The 20,594-nt window shown below is 53.8% G+C and overlaps 3 protein-coding genes across 5 annotated transcripts in view; 2 read left to right on the top strand and 1 right to left on the bottom strand.

Moving 5' to 3' along the window:
• The window catches only part of NEURL4 (neuralized E3 ubiquitin protein ligase 4), a 34,556-nt gene extending 33,054 nt beyond the window's left edge, over nucleotides 1-1,502 (top strand). For 2 of the 3 annotated variants that reach the window (XM_071419110.1, XM_071419109.1), the window contains one exon: nucleotides 473-1,502. In XM_071419110.1, the coding sequence (XP_071275211.1) occupies nucleotides 473-683 (211 nt within the window). In that variant the 3' untranslated portion in view covers nucleotides 684-1,502. Of the gene's footprint in view, nucleotides 1-360 lie in introns of all 3 variants that reach the window. The other variant, XM_071419111.1, reaches the window with a different exon arrangement.
• A 1,283-nt stretch (nucleotides 1,503-2,785) lies between these two features.
• Nucleotides 2,786-11,520, top strand: GPS2 (G protein pathway suppressor 2). The gene is made up of 11 exons (XM_071419080.1): nucleotides 2,786-3,121; nucleotides 3,684-3,793; nucleotides 6,227-6,339; nucleotides 7,503-7,579; nucleotides 8,631-8,707; nucleotides 9,266-9,443; nucleotides 9,759-9,851; nucleotides 10,389-10,468; nucleotides 10,783-10,851; nucleotides 11,222-11,323; nucleotides 11,398-11,520. The coding sequence occupies exons 1-11, from the start codon at nucleotides 3,028-3,030 to the stop codon at nucleotides 11,518-11,520; spliced, it is 1,116 nt and encodes a 371-aa protein (XP_071275181.1). The 5' UTR covers nucleotides 2,786-3,027.
• A 717-nt stretch (nucleotides 11,521-12,237) lies between these two features.
• Nucleotides 12,238-20,083, bottom strand: EIF5A (eukaryotic translation initiation factor 5A). The gene is made up of 6 exons (XM_071419064.1): nucleotides 19,925-20,083; nucleotides 17,967-18,138; nucleotides 15,623-15,727; nucleotides 14,139-14,270; nucleotides 13,260-13,327; nucleotides 12,238-12,600 (listed from the first exon to the last, which is right to left on the bottom strand). The coding sequence occupies exons 1-5, from the start codon at nucleotides 19,999-20,001 to the stop codon at nucleotides 13,265-13,267; spliced, it is 549 nt and encodes a 182-aa protein (XP_071275165.1). The 5' UTR covers nucleotides 20,002-20,083; the 3' UTR covers nucleotides 12,238-12,600; nucleotides 13,260-13,264.
• Nucleotides 20,084-20,594: the final 511 nt, after the last annotated feature.

The raw sequence follows: 20,594 nt of genomic DNA, 5'->3' as shown, positions 1-20,594 counted from the left end.
TATTTTGGGGTAGATGCAGGACATTTTTAACCCTTTCTTTCCCTCCCCAGGTTCTAGGAGCCGGGCTGGTTTTTAGGGTATTTTGGGGTGAATTTTAGGACATTTGGGTGGATTTAGGACATTTTTAACCCTTTCTTTCCCTCCCCAGGTTCCGGGAGCCAGGATGGTTTTGGGGTGAATTTTAGGATATTTTGGGCTGGATTTTAGGGACATTTTGGTGTAGATTGAGGCCATTTTTAACCCTTTCTTTCCCTCCCCAGGTTCTAGGAGCCGGGCTGGTTTTTAGGGAATTTTGGGCTGAATTTTAGGACATTTTGGGATATTTTGAGGACATTTTTAACCCTTTCTCTCCCTCCCCAGGTTCCGGGAGCCGGGCTGGTTTTGGGCTGGATTTTAGGGTATTTTGGGCTGGATTTTAGGGACATTTTGGTGTAGATTGAGGCCATTTTTAACCCTTTCTCTCCCTCCCCAGGTTCCGGGAGCCGGGCTGGCCGCGGCCCCGGGGGGCTCAGGTGGCCTTTGAGGTTTGGGTGCGTCCGGGCTCCTTCCGGGCCGGGCCCCCCTCGCTGAGCCCCCCCCCGGCCCTGGAGCCCCCCCAGGGGCTGGACCCCGCCCAGCTGGAGTGGGTGACCAAGGAGCCGGGGGCCACCGTGCTGGCCGGGCTGCTGGTGCGCGTGGACTGAGCGGGAAACCGGCCCCAAAAACGGGGAAATCGGCCCCAAAATGTGGGGGGGGGGATCACCCCGGAAATACTGGGGGGATAGCCCCAAAAATGGAGGAGTTATCCCCAAAAGTATGGGGGGAAATGGCCTCAAAAATGGGGGGAATTATCCCCAAAAATATGGGGGGAAATGGCCTCAAAAATGGGGGAAATCACCTCAAAATATTGGGGAAATAGCCCCAAAAATATGGGGGGAATTGCCTCAAAAATGGAAGAGTTATCCCCAGAAATATGGGGGGAAATGGCCCCAAAAATGGGGGAGTTAATCCTCAAAAGTATGGGGGGAAATGGCCTCAAAAATGGGGGAGTTAATCCTCAAAAGTATGGGGGGAAATGGCCACAAAAATGAGGGGGAAATCACCTCAAAATATTGGGGAAATAGCCCCAAAAATATGGGAGGGAATTGCCTCAAAAAGGGGGGAATTATCCCCAAAAAATATGGGAGGGAATTGCCTCAAAAATGGGGGACGTTACCCTGGAAATTTGGGGGAAATCACCTCAAAAAAACCGGGGAGTTTCTCCAAAAACTGGGGGATTTATCACTCAAAAAATGGGAGAAATCAACCCAAAAAATGGGCGAATTATCATCCCAAAAATGGGGGAATTATCACCCCAAAAATGAGGGGAATCATCTTAAAATTGGGGAATTTCTCCAAGAAAAAATGGGGGAAATCACTCAAAGAACGGAGGAGTTTCTCCAAAAAAATGGGGAAATTTCCCTGAAAAATGGGAAAAATTTCTTGAATTCCTTCAAGAAATATGGGGGAATTATCACCCGAAATTGGGGGAATTTCTCCAAAAAAAAAAGAGTGGAAATTTCTCCAAAAAAATGGGAGAAATCCTTCAAGAAAATGGAGGGAATTTCTGCAAAGAATTGCGAAATTGCTCGAAATAATTCAGGAATTGTTCCCCCATAAAATTGGGAATTTCCCCCGAAAATTTAGGGATTTCTCCCAAAATTTTGGGATTTCTCCATGGAAGGGGACCCCCAAAAATGAGGAAAAAATTTGGAGACCCCCCTGGACTTGGGGACCCCCCCAAAAAATTTAGGCACCCCCAGAATTGAGGAAATTCCCCCAAAATTGGGCAAAACCCCCAAAATTGGGACCCCCCCTGGAATTGGGGATTCCCCCCGAATTCCCCCCAATTTTGGGCTCTTTGAGCCCAATTTGGGGGTCCCTGATCCATTTTTGGGGGGGGGAGGGGTCACAGCACTTGCCCCCCCCTCCCCCACTGCACAGCCCCTCCCCCCCGGCCCCTCCCCCCCCCCTTTATTTATTGCCCCAAATGTGAATCCGGGGGTGGGGGAGGGGCGGGGGGAGGGGATTTTTGGGGGGGGGGGGGGTTTGGGTTTTTTTTGGGGGTTTCCGGTCGGGTTTATTTTGGTTTTGTTTTTTTGTTTTGTTTTTTTTTAAAGGAATTTTTATTTAAAGCTGCTGCGAGGGTGGGGGGGGGGGGGGAGGGGGGGGGGGTCGCGCCCCTCCCCCCCTTTTCCCCTCCCCCCCCCTCCCCAAAATAAAACCGTGAGAAAAAAAAACAAAAAAAACCCCTAAAAACTCCAGGTGTTCTGTGGGGGAGGGGCGGGAAATTTGGGGGGTCCCGGGGTGTGGGGGAGGGGCCTGAGGGAGAAAAAGGGGCGTGGGTCCTCTTTATTTAATGATGGGGGCGTAATTTAACCTTTTAAGGAAATTGGTGCGTGGTTTAGCCTCGGTTTCACCCAAAAGGGCGTGGTTTCTCCTTATATGGCGATTGGGGCGGGGTTTTACCTCGATTTTTGCCTATAAACCTCTGGTTTTTCCTTTTATGGGAATCAGGGCGTGGTTTTGCCTCGTTTCCGATAAACGGGGCGTGGCTTCCCCTTACAAGGACATGATGGGCGTGGTTCAGCCTCGTTTGCACACAAGGGGCGTGGGTTTTCCTTAGAAGGAAATCGGGGCGAGGCTTAGCCTCATTTCGGGCAAAAGAAGGCGTGGCTTCGCCTCACGGCGCATCTCGGGACGTGGTTTAGCCTCGCTTCCGTTTAGTAGGCGTAGCTTCGCCTCACGGCGCATCTCGGGGCGTGGCTTAGCCTCGTTCCCGCTGAAAGGGGCGTGGCCTCGCTCTGAGCGGAGCCTTTGCCGTTCCCGCCGCTCCGGAAGCGGAACCGCGGCCTCAGCCCGGCCCCGCTCGGTTCCGCTCGTTCCCCTCGGCCCCGCTCGGCTCGGCCCGGCCCGGCCCGGCCCGGCCCGGCCCCGGTCGCTGCCCCTCAGCCCCGGTCCCTTCCCCTTCGTCCCGTCCCGGCCCCGCGGCCCCTCGTTCCTCCCACGATGCCGGCGCTGCTGGAGCGGCCGAAGCTGAGCTCGGCCATGGCGCGGGCTCTGCACCGCCACGTCATGGTGGAGCGGGAGCGCAAGCGGCAGGGTGAGGGCTCCGGGAGGGTCCCGGAGGGCGGCTGAGGGCCGGGGAGCCCCGGAGGGTCCCGGGGGGAGCCCCGGAAGGTCCCGGGGGTCGGGGGAGCCCCGAGGGCTCCGTGAGGGGACGAGGCCGCGCGCGCCGCCGGGGCGGGGTTTCCATGGCAACGGGAGCAGGCCCCGGGGAGGCTCCATAGCAACAGGCCACGCCCCCGTGGCGTCTCCATGGCAACGGGGCCGTGTTTGGCGCCGTTTCTTTAGGGTTGGCCCCGCCCCCGGCGGTGTTCCCATGGTAACAGGCCCCGCCCCCCGTGGTGTTCCCATGGTAACAGGCCCCGCCCGTGTGCCTCAATGTCCAGGCCACGCCCCCTTTGGGAAAGGGGGCGGGGTCAGGGTGGGGTCTGGGACCCCCAAAAATCCCCGGTGACCCCTGAGTGACCAATGAGTGACCAATGAGTGACCAATGAGTGACCCCTGAATGACCAATGAGTGACCAATGAGTGACCCCTGAATGACCCCTGTGTGACCCCTGGTGACCCCGGGTGACCCCGGGTGACCCCCGTGTGCCGCAGAGGAGGAGGAGGTGGACAAGATGATGGAGCAGAAGGTGCGGGAGGAGCAGGAGCGGCGCCGGCGCAAGGAGCTGGAGGAGAGGATGAGCCTGGAGGAGACCCGAGAACAGGTGGGCAAAAAACCCAAAAAATCAGCCCAAAATTTACACCGAAATCAGCACAAAGTAGCTAAAAAATCAGCCCCCAAATCTCCCCAAAATATCCAAAAATTAGCACAAAAATCTCGCAAAAAATCCAAAGAATTGGCACAAAAATCGCAAAAGTTCACCAAAAAATCAGGCCGAAATTTACACCAAAATCAGCCCAAAATATCCAAAAAATCAACCTAAAAATCTCCCCGAAATATCCACAATATCAGCCCAAAAATCTCACAAAAAAATCCCAAGAATTAGCACAGAAATCGCAAAAGTTCACCAAAAAATCAGGCCAAAATTCACCCAAAAATCAACCCAAAAATCTCCTCAAAATATCCAAAAATCAGCCCCAAAAATCTCCCCAAAATAGCCAAAATATCAGCCCAAAAATCTCCCAAAAGATCCAAAGAATTTGCACAAAAATCGCAGAAGTGCACCAAAAAATCAGGCCGAAATTTACATCAAAATCAGGCCAAAATTCACCCAAAAATCAGCCCAAAATCCTCCAAAACTCAGCCCAAAATCAGCCCAAAATTTACACCAAAATCAGCCCAAAATATCCAAAAAATCAACCTAAAAATCTCCCTGAAATATCCACAATATCAGCCCAAAAATCTCCCAAAAAATCCCAAAAATTAGCACAGAAATCGCAAAAGTTCACCAAAAAAGCAGGCCACAATTTACACCAAAATCAGCCCAAAATTTACACCAAAAATCAACCCAAAAATCTCCTCAAAATATCCAAAAAATCAACCCAAAAATCTCTCAAAAGATCCAAAGAATTGGCACAAAAATCGCAGAAGTGCACCAAAAAATCAGGCCGAAATTTACATCAAAATCAGCCCAAAATATCCAAAAAATCAGCCCAAAAATCTCCCTGAAATGTCCACAACATCAGCCCAAAAATCTCCCAAAAAATCGCAAAAATTAGTGCAAAAATTAGCACAAAAATTGCAAAAATTCACCAAAAAATCAGGCCAAAATTCACCCAAAAATCAACCCAAAAATCTCCTCAAAATATCCAAAAATCAGCCCCAAAAAGCTCCCCAAAATAGCCAAAATATCAGCCCAAAAATCTCCCAAAAGATCCAAAGAATTGGCACAAAAATTGCAGACGTGCACCAAAAAATCAGGCCGACATTTATATCAAAATCAGGCCAAAATTCACCCAAAAATCAGCCCAAAATCCTCCAAAACTCAGCCCAAAATCAGCCCAAAATTTACACCAAAATCAGCCGAAAATATCCAAAAAATCAACCTAAAAATCTCCCCGAAATATCCACAATATCAGCCCAAAAATCTCCCAAAAAATCCAAAGAATTAGCACAAAAATGGCAAAAGTTCACCAAAAAAGCAGGCCACAATTTACACCAAAATCAGCCCAAAATCCTCCAAAACTCAGCCCAAAATCAGCCCAAAATTTACACCAAAATCAGCCCAAAATATCCAAAATATCAGCCCAAAAATCTCCCAAAAAATCCAAAAAATTAGCAGAAAAATCGCAAAAGTTCACAAAAAAAACCAGGCCAAATTTACACCAAAATCAGCCCAAAATCCCCCAAAAATTCCCCAAAAAATCAGCTCAAAAATTCCCCAAAAAATCACCCTAAAAATTCTTCAAAAAATAAAAAAAAAAACCAGCCCAAAAATCACCCAAAATATAAAAAAAAAAGAGGGAAAAAATCCTCTAAAAATAATAAAAAAAATCCGCCCAAAATTCTCCCAAAATCCCAAAAAAAATCCCCCCAAAAATCACCATTTTTAGCCCAAAAATTCCCATTTTTTCACCAAAATCACCATTTTTTCCCATAATTCCCATTTTTTTCCCCAAATTTTCCCAAATTCCTGGTTTTTCACCCCAATCCAGCTGCAGAAGCTGCAGGAGAAGCTGGGACCCCGGAGGAGGAACAACCCCATCAAAAACCCCACAAAAATCCCATTTTTACCCCAAAAATTCCCATTTTTTTCACCAAAATTCCCATTTTTTCCCAAAATTCCCATTTTTTTCCCCATTTTTTCCCAAAATTCTCATTTTTTGCCCCAATCCAGCTGCAGAAGCTGCAGGAGAAGCTGGGGGCCCTGCAGGAGGAGCAGCCCCATCAAAACCCCCACAAAAATCCCATTTTTTCACCAAAAATTCCCATTTTTTCACCAAAAATCGCCATTTTTTCACCAAAATTCCCAATTTTTTCCCAAAATTCTCATTTTTCGCCCCAAATGCAGCTGCTGAAGCTGCAGGAGAAGCTGGGGGCTCTGCAGGAGGAGCAGCCCCATCAAAACCCCCACAAAAATCCCATTTTTACCCCAAAAATTCCCATTTTTTCACCAAAAATCGCCATTTTTTCACCAAAAATCACCATTTTTTCACCATTTTTTTCCCAAAATTCTGGTTTTTCACCCCAAATGCAGCTGCTGAAGCTGCAGGAGAAGCTGGGGGCCCTGCAGGAGGAGAAGCACCAGCTCTTCCTGCAGCTCAAGAAGGTTCTGCACGAGGAGGAGAAACGGCGCCGCAAGGAGCAGAGGTGGGGAGGGCGAATTTGGGGAGAAAAAGGGGAAATTTGGGAAAAAATGGGGAAAAAAGGGATTTTTGGGGAAAAAAATGGGGATTTTGGGGGAAAAAATGGGGATTTTTGGGAAAAAAAATGGGAGTTTTGGGGGCAAAAATGGGGGAAAATGGGAATTTTTGGATTAAAAATGGGAATTTTTAGGGGAAAAATGGGAATTTTTGGATTAAAAAATGGGAATTTTTTGGGGGAAAAAATGGGAGTTTTGGGAGAAAAATTGGGGGAAATGGGAATTTGGGGGAAATTTGGGGCAAAAAATGAAAGTTTTGGGGAAATTTGGGGGAAAAATGGGAATTTGGGGGGAAAAATGGAAATGTTTGGAAAAAATGGGGGGAAATGGGAAATTTTGGATAAAAAATGGGAATTTTGGGAGAAAAATTGGGGAAAATGGCAATTGGGGGGAAATTTGGGGAAAAAATGGGAATTTTGGGGAGAAATGGGGAAAAATGGGGGGAAAAAAGAGGAATTTGGGCAAAAATTGAGGTTATTGGGGGAAAATTGGAATTTTGAGGGGGATTTTGAGGTTTTTGGGAGGGTTTTGGGTGGTTTTGGGGTGATTTGTGTGGTTTTGGGGTGATTTTTGGGTGATTTTGGGGTGGTTTTGGGGTGGTTTTGGGGTGATCTGTGTGTTTTGGGCAGTTTTTGGGGTGATTTTGGTGTTTTTGGGGTATTTTTGTGGTGGTTTTGGGCAGTTTTTGTAGTGTTTTTGGGGTGGTTTTGGGCAGTTTTTGGGGTATTTTTGTGGTGATTTTCGGGTGTTTTTGGGGTGGGTTTGGGTGTTTGTTTTGTGGTGTTTTTGGGGTGTTTTTGGGCTATTTTTGGGCAGTTTTTGTGGTGTTTTTGGGGTATTTTTGGGCAATTTTTGTGGTGTTTCTGGGGTGGTTTTGGGGTGTTTTTGTGGTGATTTTGGGGTGATTTGGGGCAGTTTTCAGGCAGTTTCTGGGATGTTTTTGGGGTGACTTTGGGGTGATTTTTGGGCAGTTTTTGTGGTGATTTTGGGGTGATTTTTGGGGTGATTTTGTGGTGATTTTGGGCAGTTTTTGTGGTGATTTTGGGGTGATTTTTGGGGTGTTTTTGGGGTGATTCTGGTGGTTTTTGCTGCTCTCACCCCGTTCCTGCAGTGACCTGACCACGCTGACGGCGGCCGCGTACCCGCAGGGCTTGGGGGTGCCCGGGGCTCACCTGCTGGGCATGACAGGTACGGGGGGATTTGGGGGATTGGGGGGGATTTGGGGGGTCCTGGAAGGGATTTAGGGGGATTTGGGGGGTCCTTGATGGGATTTGGGGGATCCTGGGGAGGTTTGGGGGGTCCTGGAGGGGATTTAGGGGGATTTGGGGGGTCCTGGAGGGGTTTGGAGGGGATTTGAGGGGTCCCTGATGGGATTTGGGGGGGTCCTGAAAGGGTTTGGGGGGATTGAGGGGATTGGGGGGATTTGGGGGGTCCTGGAGGGGATTTGGGGGGTCCTGAAAGGGTCTGAGGGGGGATTTGGGAGGTCCTTGATGGGATTTGGGGGGTCCTGGGGAGGTTTGGGGTGTCCTGAAAGGGTTTGGGGGGGCATTTGGGGGGTCCTGGAGGGGATTTGGGGGATCCTGATAAGGTTTAGGGGGTCCTGGAGGGGTTTGGGGGGGCGTTGGGGGGGATTGGGGGGGTTCCTTGATGGGATTTGGGGGGTCCTGAAAGGGTTTGAGGGGAATTTGGGGGGAGTTTAGGGGGTCCTGGAGGGGATTGGGTGGGACCTGGGGGGTCCTGGAGGGGATTTGGGGGGGATTTGGGGGCTCCTGAAAGGGTTTGGGGAGGATTTGGGGGGAGTTTGGGGGGTCTTGGAGGGGATTAGGAAGGTTTGGGGAGGATTTGGGGGGTCCTGGGGGTGGAAGAGTCCTGGGAGGATTTTGGGGCCATTTGGGGGGGATTTGGGGGATCCTGGGGGGATTTTTGGGGATCTTGAGGGGATTTGGGGGGTCCTTGATGGGATTTGGGGGGTCCTGAAAGAGTTTGGGGGGTCCTTGAGGGGGGTCCAGGTGGGGATTGAGGGACCCCAGGGGATTTTGAGGGTCCCAGGGGGGTCTGTGGCTGCTTTTGGGGTCATTTTTGGGGTGATTTTGGGGAAATTTTGGGGTGATTTTGCAGCTGATTTTGGGGTGACTTTGTGCCGATTTTCGGGGGATTTTCAGTGATTTTTGGGGGTGATTTTTGAGGTGATTTTGGGGTAATTTTGGGTTAATTTGGGGCGATTTTGGGGTCCCCACAGGCAGCCCGGGGGGGCCTCGCTCGGGGCTCATCGGGGCCGACCGGGCCAAGCAAATGTTTGGGCCCCCTGTGATCAGCGTGAGTCGGGATTTTGGGGGATTTTGGGGGATTTTGGGGGGATTTGGGGGGATTTTGGGGGGATTTGGGGATTTTGGGGGGAATTGGGGGGGATTTTGGGGGGTCTGGGGGTGATTTGGGGGATATTTGGGGGGGGGATTTGTTCAGATTTTGGGGGATTTTGGGGGATTTGGGGATTTTGCAGGGTTTGGGAGGAATTTTGGGCGGATTTTGTGAGGGCATTTTGGGGGGATTTTGGGGAGATTTTGGGAGATTTTGTGGGAGATTTTGTGGGGGATTTTTGGGGGATTTTGTGGGGGATTTTGGGGAGATTTTGTGGGAGATTTTGGGGGTATTTTGGGGGATATTTTGGGGTATTTTGTGGGAGATTTTGGGGGTATTTGGGGGAGATTTTGGGGGGATTTTGTGGGGGATTTTGTGGGGGTATTTTGTGGGGGATTTTGGGGAGATTTTGGGGTATTTTTGGGGGGTATTTTGGGGTATTTTGTGGGGGATCTGGGGAGGGTTTGGGGTTCCTGGGGGTCCCTCCCCAGTTCCTGAGCCCCCTCCCCATTCCAGCCCCGCCATTTTGGGGCCCAGCCGCCCTTTGGGGCCGGGGGCGACCCCGGAGCCTTCGGGGGGGCCCAGGGGGGGCCTGGCCCCGCCCCCTTCGGGGTGGGGCAGAGCCCGGCCCCGCCCCCGCCCTTCCCCCCCGCCCAACCCCCCCCGGCCTACGGAGGAGCCCAACAGCTGCGGCGTGAGTGATACTGGGATATACTGGGATATACTGGGATATACTGGGATGGGACTGGGAGGGACTGGGAGGGACTGGGAGGGACTGGGATATACTGGGAGGGACTGGGAGGAAACTGGCAACACTGGGAGTTACTGGTCCATACTGGTTTATACTGGTCTATCATGGCCTGTACCAGTCCATAAAGGTCCATACTGGTCTGTACTGGTCCATACTGGTCCATACTAGTCTATACTGGTTTATACTGGTCTGTGCTGGTCCATACCGGTCCATACTGGTCCATTCTGGTTTATACTGGTCCATACTGGTCTCTCCCAGCCCCCGCCGCGTTCCCGGCGCTGCCGTTCCTGCCCCAGCAGCCACCAGGGGGCGCCTTCGGCCTGCACGGGCACTTCCCCCCCACGCAGCCAGGTGAGGGCACCCAAAACACACCTGGGAACACCTGGGGCACCATAACACACCTGGGGGCACCCAAAACACACCTGGGGGCACCCAAACACACCTGGGGGCACCCAAAACACACCTGGGCACAGCTGGGGCACCCAGAACACACCTGGGGGCACCTGGGGCACCCAAACACACCTGGGGGCACCCAAACACACCTGGGAACACCTGGGGGCACCCAAACACACCTGGGGGCACCCAAACACACCTGGGGCACCCAAAACACACCTGGGGGCACCTGGGGGCACCTGGGCACAGCTGGGAACAGCTGGGGCACCCAAAACACACCTGGGGTACCCAAAACACACCTGGGCACAGCTGGGGCACCCAAACACACCTGGGGGCACCCAAAACAGACCTGGGCACACCTGGGCATGGCTGGGCACACCTGGGGCACACCTGGGCACACCTGTGGGTACCTGGGCACACCTGTGGGTGCCCCTGTGGGTTCCTGTGGGTGCCCCTGTGGGTGCCCCTGCCCAGCCCTGCCCTCCCCTCCCCCAGGGTTCCTCCCCCCCAGTTCGTCGCTGCCACTGCAGAAGCAGCTGGAGCACGCCAACAGCCAATCAGGCTTCAGCGAGCCCGTGAGTGGGGCGGGGCTTAGGGAATGGAGCCAATCAGTGTTCAGGGATCCTGTGAGTGGGGTGGGGCCTCCTAAAAGGGGGTGGGGCCAGGTAAAGGGGGCAAGACCATAGGGAGGGGCAGGGCAGGGTAACAGCCAATCAGGATTGAGCAGGTTCATGAGAGGGGCGGGCCATAGGAAAGAGGGAGGGGCCAAGGAAAAGGGGCGTGGCCATGGAAAGGGGGGAGGAGCCAACAGCCAATCAGGGCTCGGCGAGGTGGGGGTGGGGCAGAGGAGGAGTCCCCGCCCCCCTCACCCCTCCCCCACCCCCCGCAGGCGCTGCACCCCGGCCCCGCCCTCCTGCCCAGCCCCCAACTGCCCGTGGCCATCCAGGGCAACGCCAAGGTGGGGGAGGGGCAAAATGGGGATGGGGGAGGGGCTGAGAAAAGGGGAGGGGCAAAAGGGGGGTGGGGGAGGGGCGATGGCAGCAGGGATTTGGGTGGGGGGGGAGGGGAATGGGGGAATTCTGAGGGGGGGAGGGGGCAGAATGGTTGGGTGGGGGGAGGGGCACGGAGGGGTTTGAGGGGGGAGGGGCAGGGGTGGAGTGGGGGAGGGGAATGGGGGACGGGGGGCAGATTTGGGGATTCCCCCCCCCCAAAATTTTGGTTTCTAATTTGTTTTAAAGGGGGGGACGGGGGTGAGTGTGGGGGAGGGGTTGGGGGGGGGGGGGGGCTGTGCCCCTCCCCCACCCTCACTCCCCTCCCCCCCCCCTCAGCCGGCGCTGCCTTTCCCCGCCCCCCCCCCGCGCCGCCTCCCCCGGGAGTTTCCCCGCCCACGGCTCCGCCCCGCAGGCCCCGCCCCCACACGTGAGTGCTCCGCCCCTCCCCCAACCCCTCCCCCATTCAAAGCCCCTCCCCCACCCCACCCCCCTCACCTTTGCCCCTCCCCCAGGCCCGCACGGCCCCTTCCTCCCCCACGGGCAGGGCCAGCGCTTCTACCACAAGTGATGACGTCACGGCAGGCCACGCCCCCTCCCGCGTGACGTCACGGCAGGACACGCCTCTCCCGGGATGACGTCATGGAAGGGGGGGAGGGGATTTTAAAGAGAATTGGGGGGGGGGGGGCCTCCCCCACCCCCGTGTGAGTGATTGGAGCTGTAATTAACGAATTAATTAATTAATGGATTAATGAATGAGCGAATGGATGAGTCATTAACGGAGCAATGAACGAATCGACGGCGACGGAATTGGAGCAAGGAAATAAAAAGTTTTAAAAATAAAAATGCAAAAATTCAATTTTGATTTGGGTACAGATAGGGAGTGACCAGGGCAGGGGTCAGGGGTCCATCGGTCACTCTGTGGTCACTCTGTGGTCACTCTGTCCTTGGTCACTCTGTCCTGTGGTCACTCTGTGGTCACTCTGTCCTGTGGTCACTCTGTCCCTCGGTCACTCTGTTCTTTGGTCACTCTGCGGTCACTCTGTCCATGGTCACTCTATGGTCACTCTGTCCATCGGTCACTCTGTCCTTGGTCACTCTGTCCTGTGGTCACTCAGTGGTCACTCTGTCCTTGGTCACTCTGTGGTCACTCTGTGGTCACTCTGTCCTGTGGTCACTCTGTCCATGGTCACTCTGTGGTCACTCTGTGGTCACTCTGTCCTTGGTCACTCTGTCCATCGGGCTCTGTCCTGTGGTCACTCTGTCCTGTGGTCACTCTGTCCCATGGTCACTCTGTGGTCACTCAGTCCTGGGGCCCCTCCCCAATTAACGCCGTTAATTAACGAACCCCTCGCTTTAATTATTTATTTATTTATTTATTTGTTTCCCATCCGGCGAGGCCCCAACGAGGGGGGGGGGGGAAGGGGCGAAAAAGGGGGAGGAGCGAAAAAGGGGGAGGAGCCAAAAGAGAGAGAAGGGGGAGGAGCCTGGGGCCGCCCCTCCCCCTCCCTTATGGAGGGGCGCCCCCCTCCCCCACCGCGGGGAGGGGGGGAGGGGTTTGAGGGGGGGGAGGGGCGGGGGGACCCCTCCAGCCCCGCCCACAGAGTTTGAGCCCCTCCCCCCTCGCGCCCCTCCCCCACCTCCCCCTCCCCCCCCCCCCCACCCCCCGCGGCTGCTGCAGGTGGGGGAGGGGCCCGGCCCGACCCCGGCGGCGCCGCCTGGAGAGAGAGAGGGGGGGAGGGGCTGGGACCAGAACGGGACCCCAGACCCCAAAATGGGGACCCCAGACCCAAAATGGGGACCCCAGACCCAAAATGGGGACCCCGAAATGGGAACCCTCCAATGACCCCCCCAGACCCAAAATGGGGACCCCGAAATGGGAACCCCCCCCAATGGGACCCCAGACCCAAAATGGGGACCCCAAAATGGGAACCCCCAATGACCCCCCCCAATGACCCCCCCAGACCCAAAATGGGAACCCCGGACCCAAAATGGGGACCCCAAAATGGGGACCCCCAATGACCCCCCCAGACCCAAAACGGGGACCCCAAATCCCAAAGGGACCCCCCCAGACCCAAAACGGGGAATCCAAATCCCAAAATGGGCATCGCGAGGCCCCGCCCCCACCTTCTTTACCTCCCAATCCCCGCCCCTTTCCCTTATTTGGCACGGCCCCGCCCCCTTTCTTATTTGCTACAGCTCCACCCCTTTGCGATACCACGCCCCTTTTACCATATTTGGCTTCATCTCAGTTCCCTTTCCCATATTTGTCCACGGCCCCGCCCCCTTTGCCATATTTGGCCCTGGGCCCGCCCCTTTCCCAATATTCAGCCTCAGCCCCGCCCCCTTTCCCCATATTTGGCGTGGCCCCGCCCACCTGCCCTATTTGGCCATGGCTTTGATCGCGACAGCGGCTTCCTCGGTCATCGCCGACAGCACCGTGATCTGGGAGCAAGGGAAAACCAGTATGAACCAGTACGGACCAGTATGGACCGGTACAAACCAGTAGGGACCAGTAAAAACCAGTATGGACTGGTATAAACCAGTATGAACCAGTACAGACCAGTATGGACTGGTATAAACCAGTATGAACCAGTACGGACCAGTATAAACCAGTATAAAGCAGTACAACCCAGTCTATCTCAGCTCCCCCAGTATAACCCAGTACAGACCAGTATAACCCAGTATAAGCCAGTATAACCATCCCAGTATAAACCAGTATAACCAGTGTAACCCATCCCAGTATAACCCAGTATTCCCAGTATAACCCATCCCAGTATAGCCCAGTATAACCATATAACCCATCCCAGTATAAACCAGTATTCCCACTATAATCCAGTACAAACCAGTATAACCCATCCCAGTATTCCCAGTATAACCATCCCAGTATAACCAGTATAACCCAGTATAAACCAGTGTACCAGGATTTCCTCACCGCAGTCGTATTTCTGCTCGGTCTCCCCAGTATAACCCAGTATAACCATCCCAGTATAACCCAGAATAAACCAGTATAACCCATCCCAGTATAACCAGTATAACCCATCCCAGTATTCCCAGTATAAACCAGTATAAACCAGTATAACCCATATACCAGGATCTCCTCGCCGCAGTCGTATTTCTGCTGCATCTCCCCACTATAACCCATCCCAGTATAACCAGTATAACCCAGTATAACCATCCCAGTATAACCCAGTATAACCCATCCCAGTATAACCCATCCCAGTATTCCCAGTATAACCCAGTATCCCCAGTATACCAGGATCTCCTCGCCGCAGTCGTATTTCTGCTCGATCTCCCGGCCCAGCTCCCCCTCCGGCAGCCGCAGATCCTCCCGCACCTCCCCGCTGTCCTGGAGCAGCGACAGGTACCCGTCCTGGATGCCAATGAGCTACAGGTGGGACAGGTGAGAGACAGGTGAGAGACAGGTGAGAGACAGGTATGGACAGGTGAGAGACAGGTGTGACAGGTGAGATACACGAGATACACGTGACACACACAGGTACCCGTCCTGGATGCCAATGAGCTACAGGTGGGACAGGTGAGAGACAGGTGAGAGACATGTGACACACACAGGTACCCGTCCTGGATGCCAATGAGCTGTGAGGGACAGGTGAGAGGTGAGAGACAGGTATGGACAGGTGACACACACAGGTATGGACAGGTGACACACACAGGTACCCGTCCTGGATGCCAATGAGCTGTGAGGGACAGGTATGGACAGGTGAGAGACAGGTATGGACAGGTGACACACACAGGTATGGACAGGTGTGAGACAGGTGAGATACACGTGACACACACAGGTACCCGTCCTGGATGCCAATGAGCTGCAGGTGGGACAGGTGAGAGACAGGTGAGATACAGGTATGGACAGGTGAGATACACAGATATGGACAGGTACACACAGACAGGGACAGGTGGAAGGCACAGGTGGAAGGCACAGGTGGAAGGCACAGGTCACCCATCAGCACCGACTGTACAACAGGCAGGTAAGAACAGGTAGGAACAGCTGGATCCCCAGATGTGTGCAGGTGTGTTACCTGTCCCAGGTGTGTACAGGTGTGTTACAGGTATGTACAGGTGTGCACAGGTGTGTTACCTGTCCCAGGTGTGTTACCTGTCCCAGGTGTGTACAGGTGTGTTACAGGTATGTACAGGTGTGTTACCTGTACAGGTGTGTGCAGGTGTGTCCCAGGTGTGTTACAGGTGTGCACAGGTGTGTTACCTGTCCCAGGTGTGTCCCAGGTGTGTTACAGGTATGTACAGGTGTGTTACCTGTCCCAGGTGTGTTACAGGCGTATCACAGGTGTGTTACCCATACAGGTGTGTTACAGGTGTATGCCCAGGTGTGTTACCTGTCCCAGGTGTATCACAGGTGTGTTACAGGCGTGTACAGGTGTGTTACCCCAGGTGTGTTACAGGTGTATCCCCAGGTGTGTTTTACCTGTCCCAGGTGTGTACAGACGTGTCCCAGGTGTGTGTTACCTGTCCCAGGTGTGTTACAGTTATGTACAGGTGTGTTACAGGTGTGTCCCAGGTGCGTTACCTGTCCCAGGTGTGTCCCAGGTGTGTACAGGTGTGTCCCAGGTATGTTACAGGTGTGTTACAGGTGTGTACAGGTGTGTCCCAGGTGTGTCCCAGGTGTGTACAGGTGTGTCCCAGGTATGTTACAGGTGTGTTACAGGTGTGTACAGGTGTGTCCCAGGTGTGTCCCAGGTGTGTTACCTGTCCCAGGTGCGTTACCTGGAAGTCGTTCCGTTTGATGTTGGGCACGTCCATGTTGTGGGTGGACGGACAGATGTCCTCGTACTTCTTGCCCGTGAAGATGTCGATGCCCACCAGGTGCACCTGGAAACAATTTTTGGGGATTTTTTGGGGATGTTTTGGGCATTTTTGGGGCATTTTTTGGAGCAATCGGAGCCCAGGGGAGGCTCTGTAGGACCAGGATCACTCGGGGCTGACTCAGCTCAGGAATTTGGGATTTTCCCCCTCAGGAATTTGGGGTTTTCTCCTCAGGAATTTGGAATTTTCTCCTCAAGAATTTGGGATTTTTTCTCCTCAGGAATTTGGAATTTTCTCCTCAGGAATTTGGGATTTTTCTCCTCAGGAATTTGGGATTTTCTCCTCAGGAATTTGGGATTTTCTCCTCAGGAATTTGGGATTTTCCCCTCAGGAATTTGGGATTTTCTCCTCAGGAATTTGGGGTTTTCTCCTCAGGAATTTGGGATTTTCTCCTCAGGAATTTGGGGTTTTCTCCTCAGGAATTTGGGATTTTTCTCCTCAGGAATTTGGGATTTTCTCCTCAGGAATTTGGGGTTTTCCCCCTCAGGAATTTGGGATTTTCTCCTCAAGAATTTGGGATTTTCTCCTCAAGAATTCGGGATTTTCTCCTCAGGAATTTGGGATTTTCTCCTCAGGAATTTCTCCCTTCCCACCAAGAATTCCAAGATTTCCTGCCATTTTGGCTCCCTTGGCATTCCCAATTTCTTGGGTTTTTTGGTTTGTTTTTTTTTTTTTGCAAGTTTTTGGGGCATTTTTTTGGGTGATCAGAGCCCAAAAAAGGCTCCCATGAGGGAACCTCAACCACTCAGGGCTAACTCAGCTCAGGATTTTTGGGATTTTCCCAGGAATTTGGGGATTTTCTTGGGAATTCCAGCATTTCCCCAGGATTCTGCCTACCTTGGCATCCCAAATTCCCAAATTTTGGAATTTTTGGGAGAATCAGAGCCCCCAAAATGGCTCCGATCACCTCTGCAGGAACCGGGATCACCCAGGCCTAACTCAGCTCAGGAATTTGGGATTTCCTCGGGAATTTCTCCCATCCCAGCAGGAATTTTGGGACTTTCCCAGGATTTTGGCAACCTTGGCATCCCAAATTCCCAATTTTGGGGATTTTCTGGGGTTTTTTTGGATCATTTTTAGGTGATCAAATCCCCAAAATGGCTCTGATCACCTCTGCAGGAACCGGGATCACTCGGCGCTGACTCGGCTCAGGAATTTGGGATTTCCTCGGGAATTTCTCCCATCCCAGCAGGAATTTTGGGACTTTCCCAGGATTTTGGCAACCTTGGCATCCCAAATTCCCAATTTGGGGCTTTTTTTGTTGGGTTTTTGGGTCATTTTTAGGTGATCAGAGCCCCCAAAATGGCTCCAAGAAGCTCTGCAGGAACCGGGATCACCCGGGCCTAACTCGGCTCAGGAATTTGGGATTTCCTCGGGAATTTCTCCCTCCCCACCAGGAATTTCTGGGGTTTCCCACGATTTTGGCCACCTTGGCATCCCAAATTCCCAATTTGGGGATTTTTTGTTGGTTTTGGGGGCATTTTTGGGAGAATCAGAGCCCCCAAAATGGCTCCAAGAAGCTCTGCAGGAACCGGGATCACTCAGGCTGACTCAGCTCAGGAATTTGGGATTTCCTCGGGAATTTCTCCCTCCCCACCAGGAATTTCTGGGGTTTCCCACGATTTTGGCCACCTTGGCATCCCAAATTCCCAATTTGGGGATTTTTTGTTGGGTTTTGGGGGCATTTTTGGGAGAATCAGAGCCCCCAAAATGGCTCCAAGAAGCTCTGCAGGAACCGGGATCACTCAGGGCTGACTCAGCTCAGGAATTTGGGATTTCCTCGGGAATTTCTCCCTCCCCACCAGGAATTTCTGGGGTTTCCCACGATTTTGGCCACCTTGGCATCCCAAATTCCCAATTTGGGGCTTTTTTGTTGGGTTTTTGGGTCATTTTTAGGTGATCAGAGCCCCCAAAATGGCTCCAAGAAGCTCTGCAGGAACCGGGATCACCCAGGCCTAACTCAGCTCAGGAATTTGGGATTTCCTCGGGAATTTCTCCCTCCCCACCAGGAATTTCTGGGGTTTCCCACGATTTTGGCCACCTTGGCATCCCAAATACCCAATTTTGGGGATTTTTGTGGGGATTTGGGGGCATTTTTGGGAGAATCAGAGCCCCCAAAATGGCTCTGATCACCTCTGCAGGAACCAGAATCACTCGGGGCTGACTCGGCTCAGGAATTTGGGATTTCCTCGGGAATTTCTCCCTCCCCACCGGGATTTCCTGCACCCCCCAGCGTCTCCCCCACCTTGGCGTGGCCGTGCTTGCCCGTTTTGGAGGTGCTCATCTCCACGATCTTGCAGGGGCGGCCCTTGAGCACCACGAAGCCGTTCTTGCGCAGCGCCGAGCACTGCATGGGGAACGTGGCCGAGGCCCCCGCATCGCCCGTCTCGAAGTCCAGGTCGTCGGCCATCGCCTCTCTGGGGGGAGATTCCCAAAAAAAAAAACGGGATTTGGGGCGGGGAAAGTGAAATTTGGGGGGTCAGGGACAAGCAGGAAAAATTTGGGGGTCGGGGAAGGTCGGGGGAGCCGAAAAATTGGGGTTGAAGTGAGAAAACAAAGCCCAAAAAGGAGGTGGAGACGTCTGAAAAAGGGGTTAAAGGGATAGGGAACCCCAAAATTTGGGGGGGTCAGGAAATGGGGAAAGAGAAATTTGGGGGGTCAGGAACAAGCAGGAAAAATTTGGGGGTCGGGGAGTGTTGGGGAAGCCAAAAAATTGGGGTTAAAGGAGATGAAAAAGGGGTCGGGGAATTCAAAAAAGAGAAGTCAGGGGGTGGAAAACCCAAAATTGGGAGGGTTAAAAGGATGAGGACCCCAAAATTTGGGGAGTCAGGAAGTGGGGAGAGTGAAATTTGGGGGGTCAGGGAGAACCCCTAAAAAAAGGGGTTAAATGGGTGGGGAACCCCAAAATTTTGGGGGGTCAGGAAGTGGGGAAAGTGAAATTTGGGGGGTCAGGGAGAAGCCTGAAAAATTTGGGGGTCGGGGGAGCAGAAAAATTGGGATTAAAGTGAGAAAACAAAGCCGAAAAAGGAGGTGGAGATGCCCGAAAAAGGGGTTAAAGGGGTAGGGAACCCCAAAATTTGGGGGGTCAGGAAGTGGGGAAAGTGAAATTTGGGGAGTTAGGGAGAAGCCTGAAAAATTTGGGGCTTGGGGAAGGTCGGATGACCCCAAAAATTGGGATTAAAGTGGGAAAAGGAGAGGAAAAAGGGGGTGGGGACCCCAAAAAAGGGGACCCTATAATGGGAAAGGGAATCCCAAAAATGGGAAACCCCAAAAAAGGGAAACCCCAAAAAAGGGTCGGGGAGCCCCAGAAAAGGAGAATCGGGAGCCAAAAATGGGGGAGGGGAACCCCAAAATCCAGGTGGGGGGAGGGGCGGTGTCACGTGGGGACCCGGCCTCACCCCTCCCCCGCCCCCCCCCCAAATTTTGGGGGTTCCCCCAAAAATCCCGTCCTGGGGGGGAAGCTGGGAGGTCGGGGAGGGGGAATTTGGGGGGGTCCAGGGGGGGTTTTGGGGGGAATTTTGGGGTTTTTTTTGGGGGGTTTCCCTGAGTATTTTGTACAGGGAGGGGAATCCCTTCCTTTTAGGCCCCCCCACAATTCCTTATATGGAGTTGGGAGCTCCCCAAATTCCTTATAAGGAGTTTTGAGGGTCCCTCATGTCCTTATAAGGAAGTTTGGGGGTCCCCCATTTCCTTATATGGCGTTGGTGGCTCCCCCTTTGCCTTATAAGGAGCGGCGGGGGTCCCCAACTTCCTAATATGGAAACCCGAGGGTCTCCCCGTTTCCTTATATGGAATTGGGGGCTCCCCGTCTTCCTTATATGGAATTGAGGGGGGTCCCCCAACTTCCTTATATGGAAACCCAGGGGTCCCCCGTTTCCTTATATGGAAAATCGAGGCTCCCCAATTTCTTTATATGAAAAGTCGGGGGTCCCCCATTTCCTTATAAGGAGTTTCGGGGGGTCCCCAAATTCCTTATAAGGGTTCGGGGGGGGTCCCCAAATTCCGTCTATGGGGGGGTTGGGGGGGGGTCGCGCCCTCGCCGCCGCCGCCACGCGGCCCCCTGGCGGGCGGGCGCGGCCTAGGCCGGGCCTGAGGGGAAAACCGCCCCGGGAAAGGATCGGGAGCCATCGCGGAGCTTCTCCCCCACCTCCCCAAAGGGCGAGGCCGCCCCCCGGAACCCCCCGGGGCCGGGCCCGGACTCACCCCCGCGCCCGCGAGCCCCGAAGCCCGAACCGCCGCCGCGCTGGAGCTGCTGCAACCCCCCGGGCCCCACCGCGCATGCGCGCCCGCCCCGGGGCGGGGGGGAGGAACGGCACTGAGCATGCGCGGAGTGGGTGGGGCCGCGCCGCGGAAGGAGCTGAGCATGCGCACACAGAGGAAGGGTGGTGCCGTGAGGGATGTGCGCATGCGCAAAATGAGGGAGGGTGGGGTTAAGGCATGGCGGCACCGCCCCGCGCGCGGGTTCTCGCGAGATTTGCGGCGCTGAGCAGCGCGGCGCTGTTGGCGTGATCTCGCGAGAGCGCCGCACTGCGATCGGCCTGACCGCCCTCGGATCTCGCGAGATTTCGCTAAGGGGAACGCGGCGTCACCGGCGACTTTTCGCGAGATTTGGAGCACGCGGCGGGCGAGGCCTGGCCTCACCTCAGGCGCCTTTTGGGGGTGGGGAAAGGGGGGGAGTCGTTGCCATGGCAACGCCCGCCTGCAGCGCTCGTTATGCAAATGAGCTTAATGACGTTGATCGCCTCATCGCCAGCGGCCGGGATTTATGTAGATTTATGTAAATGTAAATGTAGATTTATGCGGACGCACCGCGAGGTCTCATCACTGCGCATGCGCCTCCCGCCGACGCTCACGTGGCGCCCCCTCCCGGCCC

This window comes from Agelaius tricolor, unplaced genomic scaffold, assembly GCF_023055355.1.
Source record: "Agelaius tricolor isolate 1412-34295 unplaced genomic scaffold, bAgeTri1.0.p SCAF_99, whole genome shotgun sequence".
NCBI classification, from domain to species: Eukaryota; Metazoa; Chordata; class Aves; order Passeriformes; family Icteridae; genus Agelaius; species Agelaius tricolor.
This window is presented reverse-complemented; position numbering and strand designations above follow the sequence as displayed.

Coding starts and splice junctions, on each gene's coding strand:
- EIF5A (XM_071419064.1), bottom strand. CDS start 20,001: ATGCGCGGTGGGGCCCGGGGGGTTGCAGCAGCTCCAGCGCGGCGGCGG. Junction 15,728..17,966: donor GCAAGCACGGCCACGCCAAG/GTGGGGGAGACG, acceptor AATTGTTTCCAG/GTGCACCTGGTGGGCATCGA. Junction 14,271..15,622: donor TCAAACGGAACGACTTCCAG/GTAACGCACCTG, acceptor TCCCACCTGTAG/CTCATTGGCATCCAGGACGG.
- GPS2 (XM_071419080.1), top strand. CDS start 3,028: ATGCCGGCGCTGCTGGAGCGGCCGAAGCTGAGCTCGGCCATGGCGCGG. Junction 9,852..10,388: donor CTTCCCCCCCACGCAGCCAG/GTGAGGGCACCC, acceptor CCCCTCCCCCAG/GGTTCCTCCCCCCCAGTTCG. Junction 10,852..11,221: donor CCATCCAGGGCAACGCCAAG/GTGGGGGAGGGG, acceptor CCCCCCCCTCAG/CCGGCGCTGCCTTTCCCCGC.